We start from the raw sequence: 11,183 nt of genomic DNA, 5'->3' as shown, positions 1-11,183 counted from the left end.
CTTCGTACCGCCTAACAGTCGATTAAATTTTTTTTTAATTTTAATTTTTTTTTAATTTTTTCTGTTTTCCTCGTACCTCCTCACCATCCTCGTAGGACTTCATGGAATATTATAAAAAAGAATTAGCGAAATCGGTTTAGCTTTTCTCGAGATTTGCGATCAGCAGCACATTCAGCGCTTCATTTTTATATACATAAATATAGAGGTTTATTAGAACTAGTCTAATCTGATCACGAGGCGCATGATTGGTGACTGCGCACATTAGTATATTATCTATGACTGCGCAGTGCACAAAGTGTGATTACGGATCCCAGTGTGGTGGGGCCATCGACATAGGAATCGTAGTAGTACTTCCAACTTCTTTGGGTGGGGTGGGGCTTGTTCTGTTATTTTGTTTTGTTCTTCGATGAATGTTCTTAGTCTATGACCTGCCCAAACCGCCACGTCGCAACTTCAGATTGGATTCCTTGTTTTGCGATTACTGTAGGCCTTACATAATAGTAACCACGACGTAGTGATTATATTATACTCTGTCATAGTAACTACCTAGTACATACTTAGGGATCAGCTTCGGGCATGCTTCGGGGTTATAAGGTTGCCAAGAATCCAGATCCTTAAGTCAGTTTGAAAAAAGAAAAACATGATAGCTGTGTTCGTTTGCTTCTATTTGTGGGCACCACAGACTAATAACAATTATTATGGTGCGGAGGTGCGCACAAAGAAACTTGAAGCAAAATGTCACTAAACTTGTTAGAGACTCGACAAGTGAAATTTACTTCAAGTTGCAACTGCATATGCGCAAATCGTGCACATGCGCACAAAGGAAAGAAAACGAACACGACTATTAAGATAATATTTTATGGCTAGAACCTAGAACCCAGCCGACCCAGCCGTAAAAAAATGGTAATGGTCAGTGGACAATGTCACTGTTTGACAGTTGACACTTGCGCGAGATTTTGAACCATCTTTGAATAATTATAATTGTGATTTGAACATTTTGTTATTTTTAATTGTTTACTTTACGTTTATTTCTGTCTTTAACAGTTTTAAAACACCGATATTTTTTTTCCTACAACCTGTGCTACACATATTGAGTGTGATGGTACTTTTAATTTGGCTTAAAGAATTATCGATTTGTCTGCAATACAGAATGAACTGTAAGTTAATGTTATTGAATAATTTTACATTTTCAGACAACTGCAGTGGTATGCAATTCGCAGAAGAAAGGCGCCACCACCAATAATGTAAATCCGGGAGCAGTAAGAAAGAAATCTGGTCCCAAATTTGAGTTGTCCGACGAGCAACGACGGGATATAAAAGAAGCGTTCGATTTGTTCGATACTGAGAACACGGGAAAAATTGATACAAAAGAATTAAAGGTTGCCATCAGAGCTTTAGGGTTTGAGCCAAAAAAAGAGGAAATAAAAAGAATGATAGCAGAAATTGATAAAGGTGATGGTAAAGTTTCATTTGAGGACTTCCTAGAGTTAATGACTGTAAAAATGGCAGAAAAAGATACAAAAGAAGAGATCATGAAGGCTTTCAAATTATTTGATGATGATGAAACAGGTAGTTTATTATGTTTTAGACCTTACTTGAAAATATGTGTATTTAGTTATTTTTATGGGCTATGTTATCAATCACATCTCAATGATACTGTGTGCAGGAGTCAAGAGATTATAATCATTGTAACTAACCAGGTCTTGTCCACAATTATTAGTCTAAATGGTCGTGTTTTGCTTTAGAAACCCTTTGTTTTCCTAGGATAAAAAGGCCTAAAATATTTATTGCTTACTTAGTTCTCAAGACTATTTCAAAAGTCATATCAGAGTAGGTTCAGCTGTTATGAAAATTAGGGTAGTCATACAGACAGAAAAGGATTTAAAAAAAGAGTGTCACTTTTGATTAGATTTAAATCTAAATATATAAAAGGAAAAGATGACTGACTGACTGACTGATCTATCAACGCACAGCTCAAATAACTGGACGGATCGGGCTGAAATTTGGCATGCAGGTAGCTATTATGACGTAGGCATCCACTAAGAAATGATTTTTGAAAATTCAATCCCTAACGGGGTGAAATTTGTGTAGTCCACACGGACGAAGTAGCGAGCATAAGCTAGTAGTATAATATGGGTGGCAATTTGTTTAGATAGCTATTTGAAACATATAAATATAACATTTTCAGGAAAGATTTCATTCAAGAATCTGAAACGAGTGGCACGTGAGTTAGGAGAGAATTTAACAGATGAAGAATTACATGAGATGATTGATGAAGCTGACCGTGATGGCGATGGTGAAATCAACCAAGAGGAATTTCTGCGTATCATGAAGAAAACTAGCCTGTATTAATTTTGTATTATTTTTAATTGGTCTTGTAGCACAAAATTAAGAATCCAATTGCAACTTGATATAATTTGCCTCATTTGAACATTCTGGCAAGTCTTTTGTAGGAACATTTTACAAAACAACTTCTGATTTTGTAAGTATAATATGCGACAGGTCTAGATAACAGTTGGGGAGGGAATGCCCCGCACAAACTGGTGCTGGCAAGTGCAGGTGATTTGCGCAGGCCTTCCTCCCGCCCGTCGCGGACTATAGGTGTATATTTTGTTAGTATAATTAATTACCTTCACTGCAGTTCTTGCAAAAGCTAATATTTTGGTTAGATCTGACAAATGAGGCAGTGGTACTTATTGTTGTATGTAAGCTCCTAAACTAAAATGACGGGTCTAAATATACAGCTATCCTTTTCACAATGTTTCCTATGGAAAAGGATAGCACTAGATTTATACCTGTCAATTTAGAGATTGTGTACAAATTACAATAAAATTAGCCATAGTAGATAGTATCAATGTATTTTTTTTTGTATTAAATCTGAATTCTGAAACAAATCCAGCTTGTGACTAAGGCTGCTGATAAATGATAAGCCAGTATTAATTTTAAGAAAATTATTTTTATTTTGAGGTGTATCAGTTACTATTGCAGTATAATAATAGGGCTTAACTGTAATCTCATTATTATTCTAGATTTTATCCCGAGAAATGTAATGTTTAATTTCATATGAAACAATGTTTTTATAAAAGTATTTATTAATGATTTGCAACATGTAAGCACAAAATACTTATATTATAATAATAAAAAATAATATGGAGACAAGACATTAAAATTGTAATTTGTACTATAATATTACTTAATATTATTTGTTCACTACACATGCAAAACAGCAAACAATCTGTGAGCACATAGGTTATTCATTAATAACAGTTTTTATTATAATTATCCACCAATAATGTGAACAAATTAAGTTTTTGAGCTTAATGTATATTCTTTACACATTTCTAAATTGTAGTTTTGTATTTTTATAAATAATCATCTGTCACATCACAATGTTTAGTTGACCTCTAATCTTGAACCAGTAATCATATTATAACTATGTATTATATAAAATACATACATGACATATGATAGTATTGTAGTAAAATGCTTTTGTAAAAATTATTATATACTATTATTCCACTGAAACCAGCTTTAATTAATAAATATAATTTTAAGTGTCAAATGTTATGGTTATCATTGATCACATAATATTATATTTTTTCTATCAATGTACATCTTGATTATCTTTCTACTTCATATTAGGTAAATTAAATTTAGAATATTCAACTGTTTTAAACATAGTAATGTAATAAATAATGCATCAGTACTCATCCAAACAGGTGGAAAACCTTTCTACTAAATATAAACACACACACAGTCTTACTCATATAAAAATAATAATGCAATATCATTAGCACATCCCTATGTGTGTATTCTGTGTGATTTTATGATTTATGATTTATTTATTCATTTGCTTTCATGGTTACATGAAGCCCCGTTAGGGCATTGCAAAGTTAGGTACATTAACAATACATACATGCTAAATATATAATTATTATACAATTACATGCAAACTACGTGTTACATTATTTTATAATAGATTTTATCATGTAATTATATAGGGCATTCATTTTGAATCGAAATTATTTTTATTTATTGATCGCACTAATTAATTAAGTTTGTTATAATGTCAATTAGTTTCTTCTTTGTTAATAATTTAGTAATATTAAGTAGGTACAAGTATGTTAATATAAAACACATACTTCAGTAGTTTTGTCGAGTGTGTTGCCTCTCTCCCTTTAAGTTAACAGACTTTTTGCAAACAAATTAGGATACCTGGTTGGTTGAGTACTTCATGAAATACTAAGTATAAAATTAATAAAAAGTGTTCCTGCAGTCTTTCAAGTGCACATTATTTTTCTCTAAATAATTATAAGTAATGAGATTATATTATTTTATACAATGACTTATTTAAAAATTTCTACAAATTAGGCTGGACTCCTGATGGAAAATATGCAAACAACATTCTGACTTCTATTGTATTGATTTATGTATTGTAGTGATCCCAGACTTAGATTTAACAGTTGTTGCCAATGAGTGTCATGTGGTGCACAAATCCTCTCTTCCACCTCAGTTCCAAAGATGTCTGAAGATAAATTTCTGCTGATGCTCTAACAGTGTAAATTAAACATGCATCAGAAATACTTATCACATGACAAAAAGGCAACACCTATGTTTCGGCAATTTACTTTAAAGTTAATTACGTATGTGCCAACTTTTTCCATTCAACGCAGAAAGTGCATCTTGAACAAAATCTAGAAAAGGTGTAGCGGTGGAGGAGGTGGCATACAAAAACTAGTCACAAGGTTTAAAATAGCACCGAACTAGTCAACTAAGAAAACAATAGAAATTTTTCTTCATATACATAATTAGTTTACCTATTCTACCAGAAATGCATGCTTTTCTTAACCCTATTAGTATACAATTATGTTAAATGTTAATATTGTAGCTAATTCTGCAGTGTATAAATTTCTACACTGAAATGACAAGTCTAAAATCTAAATGTATTGCTATCCCTTTCATAGGCAGCTTCAATATATAAAGTAGCAGGTTTCCAGTATCTCTAACAGGTTGGTGTGGGTTGGTACCTGTATTAGCCTCTATCTGTACAGCCTTATGTTACTTTATACCTATTACCTGTATCTTTATGTGAGAGCTCATAAGATAATATGAGGCTATTTTATCTACACTGATCAAGACCGTATCAGCACCACCCTGTCTATAGCAGAATGCAAACAATGGTTCTTTATGCAAGCACCCTTAATGCTTCTAGCAGAAAAGGATAGCATAAGATAAACCTGTTAATTTAGTTTAACTTTAAGATTCAGTACAACAGAATTAGCTACATTGTGGTTAATTTTGTTTACACAATTTCTAAACTGAAATGAGGTCTAAAAATAATAAAATATTGCTACCCTTTTTATAATGCTCCCAGCGGAAAAAGATTGCCCTAGTTAATTTAGATCTATAAATTCAGTTCAGAGATTGTACAACAGAATTACTCAGCTTTGCATAATATTTCGCTGGTAAGTTTTATCAACTTAAATGATAATTTTGAATAAGGAAAAATATGATAGCTTAGGATTTTCTCTTAAATATTAAACAAAAAATAATTAATTCTATGCAGATCTTTCAACAACAGTTCCTTCTGGTTGACCAAAATATGCTTTCTCACACATTCTGACAAAGAGTCCAGTTTCAACAACACCTGGAATCATTTTTATAGATTTGTGCACCTTTTCCCAGTCCAAGTCTTGATTAGAAAACATCCAGTCAAGGATGAAATTGCCATTATCAGTAACTACTGGACCTGCTTTGGCAACTGCATTGCGTAACTTTATCTCACCACCAAACATAGATTTTATTTTATTTTGAATAGGAACATAAGCCATAGGAATCACTTCAACAGGTATACCTTTTTTATACCTGTCACCTAATTTTTTCGAGTCCTTAGTATAATCTGCTATAACAATGAGCTTTTTGGAACATGAAGCTACAATTTTCTCTTGCAACAAGCAGCCTCCTCCACCTTTGATCAATGTCATGTTGGAATCAACTTCATCAGCACCATCAATAGTAACATCTATTTCCGGATTAGTATCAAGCTCTCCCAGTAAAAGGTTATATTTAATTATAAGTTGTTTCGCTTGGAACGAGGTTGGAATGCAGACCACTTTGAGGTTTTCTGTTTCAACTCTCTCAGATAAACGTTGCACCGCGTATACAACCGTTGATCCACTTCCTACGCCGAAAATACTATTGTTCTTCACATATTCGTCAACCGCACGGTATGCCGCCACTTGTTTCGCTTGTTCCAAAGACATTATAACTTTTGCACAATTTACTAGTGAACGAATTTTATTAAATCCTAAAAAATTTAGTTTGCAAACTGAGTACAAAGACTGCATAAAAATATGAATGAGAAATTATTTAGGTTATAATTTTATTTGGATTACGCCGCGTAACTTGGTTGGTCGAACGCGGAACGAGAAGAGAATTTTTTTAAACTGACTACGGCTCTGGGTTCTAGCCATCGATGTGGGTTCTAGCTTTTTGGAGTCTTGAGATGAGAAAATAAAAAAAAAAAAACTATTAAAAAAACCGACTTCCAAAACCACTAGGTACAAATAAAAAAATAACTTTTTCATCTCACTCGCTCGGAATCAATCCTTTTGTCCTTTGAAATCTGAGTGGAAAGGTGGTAATTTTGCTCCCTCGGGCGCAAAGTACGAGTCGAAATTCGAACGTGTCGTCTATGCGTCTATGGTTGCGTTGCGTATCTACCACAGAGTACATTGAATATAGGGGTATCTACTTACTTTTTTTTCTTTTAAACGTTCAGAAACGCGGTTCGTCCTTACTGTCTTTACTATTTATTATTATTTACTAACCCGTAGGAACTTTTATATTTATTAAATCCATATCCATAGTAATATTATAAATGCGAAAGTGTGTCTGTCTGTCTGTCTGCTAGCTTTTCACGGCTCAACCGTTCAACCGAATTTGGTACAGAGGTAGCTCGCAACCCGGGGAAGGACATAGGCTACTTTTTATCTCGGAAAATTTAAGAGTTCCCACAGGAATTTTAAAAACCTAAATCCACGCGTACGAAGTCGCGGGCATCAGCTAGTTAAAATATAATTAATTCATTTCTATTTTTATCTGTTTCAGCTTTATTGAGTAAAAAATATAATGAAGTTCATTGAATTATAAAAATGATTTTTTTTGTGGTAAGAATTTTAAATTTGAATTCTGAACGCACCTGAAAAAAACTTTATTCATCATTTAAAGAATCTTCTTTGATTAGAACCTCCTGTGAGAACCTACTTCACTGCCTGACTTGTGGTAGTACTTCCAACTTCTTTGCTTGTGGCCTAATAATATAAAAACTTCTTATTGAAACCTCCAGGGTACTGGCGCCTCTTGTATCGAGCATCTAGCGTTTTCCTCGCTGTAGTTAGATGAAAAGTTGTGTGTTTCACAAGGGTGCAAATTTATTTGCGCTCGAGTCTTTGAATTCCTCGCTACGCTCAGGTTTATAACCTTAGAATCCTTCGCTGGCTCGGAATTCAATACAATCTCTCGGGACAAAATAACATCTTTGCACCCTTGCATAACAAATAACTATTATAACATCATTTTGCGATATTTTCATATCAAAATAGTGTTACAATATTTTTTTATATTATCATCATCATCATGATCAACCCATCACCGGCTCACTACAGAGCTCGGGTCTCCTCTCAGAGTGAGAAGGGTTTTGGCCATAGTCTACCACGCTGGCCATGTGCGGATTGGTAGACTTCACACACCTTTGAGAACATTATGGAGAACTCTCAGGCATGCAGGTTTCCTCACGATGTTTTCCTTCACCGTTAAAGCAAGTGATATTTAATTAATTAAAACGTTAGGTACACACATTACTCCGAAAAGTTAGTGGTGCGTGTCCGGGATCGAACTCCCGACCTCCGATTGGAAGGCGGATGTCCTAACCACTAGGCTACCACAGCTTCACTTTTTTATATATTATAGTATTATCCATACTCAATACTAATATTATAAATGCGAAAGTGTTTCTGCCTATCTGTCCGTCCGTCTGTCTGTCTGTCTGTCTGCTAGCTTTTCACGGCCCATCCGTTTAACCGATTTCAATGAAATTTGGTACAGAGATAGCTTGCATCCCGGGGAAGGACATAAGCTACTTTTGATCCCGGAAAAGCAAAGATTTCCCACGGGATTTAAAAAAACCTAAATCCACGCGGACGAAGTCGCGGGCATCATCTAGTAGTGAATAAAGTAAGCCAATATGTGGCACATATTGATTTTATAATTAAAATTCTAAGGTATGAGAGTATAGATAAACTATTATAGAATTGAATCCGTTAGTCATTAAATTTCAACGTAACAGACGCGAGACGGCCCGAATGCAATTTGCCAAGCTTACATGCAAGCCGTATTCGGTTGCTAGCCAATTTTCCGCCAAACGCCGACTAGCGATCTACTATTCGTTTGTTCGCGAGACAACCGCTCGTGTGGTAACCATTTCACGCTCGATTTCATCCCTTCCACTAAAATACGGGTAGTTGCCTATACTTATGTGTAGAATTTTATGGTTCCTATATCGCAGCGTGTGGCTTAGTCACTCTAGTATTTTATCAATACTAGATTTTCCGCAGTCTTGTCAGTTTGTCTCCCGCAGGCGGATTGCCTCCAAATAGACAACGACTACCTAATGTTACTGAATAATATGAATTTTGATATAATGCAAGCGCGCAAGCTGCCTAAAAGTTTATCTAAAACGGCCTCGCTTTCTAGTTTTATCTGTGGATTCTTAAATAAAAGCTGATAAAACCAATAGGATTTAGGAACATCTATAAGTTCCATTGCCAACACTCTTTTATGTTTGCACATTCTTTCTTACATTGGATAGGTAAGTAGGTAGTTGATACAAAATTGATCATAAAGCGCAACACTAAGCTGTTTGCAACTGGTCCAAGCCTATATTGTTGATATCATTGATATTAAGTAATTTGATACCTAGGATGGTTGTAGTAAATGGTTGATAGGCATGAGTGCTATGATAGATTGATGATGAATAAAAATGATTCACCGATATATTCTTAAAGGATCCCGATCTTCTTACTTAGCCGTTATCCGCACGGTCGGTTTATTTCAATTTCCTTCATAAAAGACGCCATTCTCGGATTTGAAGTAGATTTATCATGCTCGGATAAAGCGGGCACTTTTTGTGCTTTTCTTGTGCCTGGATCTGACCCGAGATCTGTCCACTTAATGTGAATAATGGTGTGCGATGGAAAACGAATGCGAACCCGAACACAAAAGACAACAATGCGAAGCGATTTTAAGATTTGATACAAGGATTTTGCTAAGATAATATTATACTACACGATACCTATCTACGCTTCTTTATTAAAGCTTTGTCTCATACGCACTTATAGAAACCTACTTATTTTTTTAGAAACGTATGTTTTCAAAGTACCTAAGTACCTATTGGTTGATATAGGTAGATAGTAATTACGCATTGATTGAGTAGGCATCTACTCATATATAATAGATAATATATTAATTACTTCATAATCATAATTTATAACTAAAACCGAATTACTAAATTCAGAACTTTTTATTTGTGTAGGTAAACTTTTTTAAACAAGCCTCTTTACAACAAACTAAATACCTAGGTAAGTTTAGTTTTACTCTGAGGGCCTGGACTGTAGACATTAAATAGTAAAATCTACTACTCTAATACAATTTGTAGTAAACCATGATCCGGACGCTAAGGTCGCATTATCGGATTGGAAAAAAATGTTACAAAACAATTATAGAGGTGGAAAAATAGAACTTGCTATTCGGAATTAAAGTTGCTATTGGTTTGTGACTTGGGTGGGGGTGTAAGGGTGAATTTTACAATGTTCATGTGACGGTGGAACCTTTTGTTGGGTCCTTTTGAGAACTGAATCCGCGATGCCCCTGGGGCCTCGGGCACGATTTCCATTACACGAGAGAGTTTTTTTGAAGAGGCTTGCTTTAAAAAAAATTTACACCACATTTACGTTTCCCTTTAATCAGGTCTATAGATCAATGATCGGTAGGTATATGTGCCTATGTTTATTACTGATTACTTAAGTATTCATGGCATATAGGTACCATACGTACCTATATTAGCTATTTATTCATTTTTAAACAAGCCTTATAGACAGGAAGGTATATTTTACTTACATAAGTTTAATTTATTTTATAGTATACTTACAAGATTGTTTTATATACATGCACTATTTATAACAATAGTTAATTAAATGAGGTGAAACTAGTGTGTAAGATACAAATAGACAATACACACCAAAGCCAATAATTTTAAATACTTTGGCAAAATATACAAAACTGCAAATTTTAACAAAGGTTAGAACTGCAATAATTTACGAAGCGGAGTGTCGAACCACCCTGAAAAAGCATGAATAGCGACTTGCATGATTTCGGTGGTAGTTACATACATATCTACCACCGATATGAAAATGTTACGCTGTGCCGATGGGCGTGACGCGTTTAGGCAAAGTTCGTAATGCATAAGGGGACTTTTAAGGTTGTACCAGTACAAGAAAAACCTAAAGAGAGTAAGTAGGCTGCGATGGTACGGATGAACCACGACAGCGATGATAGGTAAATATCCAAACCACGATGGAGAGGAACCCCAGCCATAATATGGTAGTCAATTAATGTTGAGAGGGACGTTAAAGCCCTTAGCCCTTAGCATCTCTCCAATGATAACCCAGGACCAAAAATTCTGGCGCTTACGTACAAGGAGGCCTAACCCTAAATGAAACGGGGGAAAGGCAAGAGGAATAAGAAGAGATTTAATTAAAATAGGTACCTACCTACCTATCGATACATAGGTAGGTATTTACTTCATATCTAATTTGTTATTCAAGTGGAAATCTGGATTAAATTGAATAAAATGCATTTAGACGGTATGTAGTACAAATGATGCAATAACGTCAGGTCACGTTTGGACAGTATTTTGAGTCGAAACTTGGGCAACAGATGCTGACCGAGACGCGAGCTAGTTTTGAATAATTTTATTCAATTTAATCCTTCATTTCCGTAAAACATAATCCTACTTCATAATATTTTTATTTGACCGTTTGGATAGCATAAAATCGTAACTTTTTACAAACGCAGTTTATGTTATTATGTTTTGATTGTTACTTTGGTATTTTATTAATGAAGGG

General features: G+C 34.6%; 2 protein-coding genes across 2 annotated transcripts; one reads left to right on the top strand and one right to left on the bottom strand.

Annotated features, from left to right (window-relative positions):
• Nucleotides 1-942: 942 nt before the first annotated feature.
• On the top strand, nucleotides 943-2,863 carry LOC117983128 (uncharacterized). Its single transcript, XM_069499451.1, has 3 exons — nucleotides 943-1,102; nucleotides 1,194-1,569; nucleotides 2,189-2,863. The coding sequence occupies exons 1-3, from the start codon at nucleotides 1,100-1,102 to the stop codon at nucleotides 2,350-2,352; spliced, it is 543 nt and encodes a 180-aa protein (XP_069355552.1). The 5' UTR covers nucleotides 943-1,099; the 3' UTR covers nucleotides 2,353-2,863.
• A 67-nt stretch (nucleotides 2,864-2,930) lies between these two features.
• Nucleotides 2,931-6,438, bottom strand: Rpi (Ribose-5-phosphate isomerase). The gene has a single exon (XM_069499449.1). It carries the CDS (start codon nucleotides 6,345-6,347, stop codon nucleotides 5,559-5,561), a length of 789 nt encoding a protein of 262 aa, XP_069355550.1. The 5' UTR covers nucleotides 6,348-6,438; the 3' UTR covers nucleotides 2,931-5,558.
• Between the last annotated feature and the right edge of the window lie 4,745 nt (nucleotides 6,439-11,183).

The sequence above is a fragment of the Maniola hyperantus genome, chromosome 6, assembly GCF_902806685.2.
Source record: "Maniola hyperantus chromosome 6, iAphHyp1.2, whole genome shotgun sequence".
NCBI classification, from domain to species: domain Eukaryota; kingdom Metazoa; phylum Arthropoda; class Insecta; order Lepidoptera; family Nymphalidae; genus Maniola; species Maniola hyperantus.
Note: the sequence above shows the minus strand (reverse complement) of the source record. Positions and strands in the feature narration are given on the sequence as shown.

Excerpts from the sequence above, each read along its gene's own strand:
- Rpi (XM_069499449.1), bottom strand. The coding sequence starts at position 6,347 with ATGCAGTCTTTGTACTCAGTTTGCAAACTAAATTTTTTAGGATTTAAT.
- LOC117983128 (XM_069499451.1), top strand. Across the intron at positions 1,570-2,188 it reads ATTTGATGATGATGAAACAG|GAAAGATTTCATTCAAGAAT; the intron begins GTAGTTTATTAT and ends TAACATTTTCAG.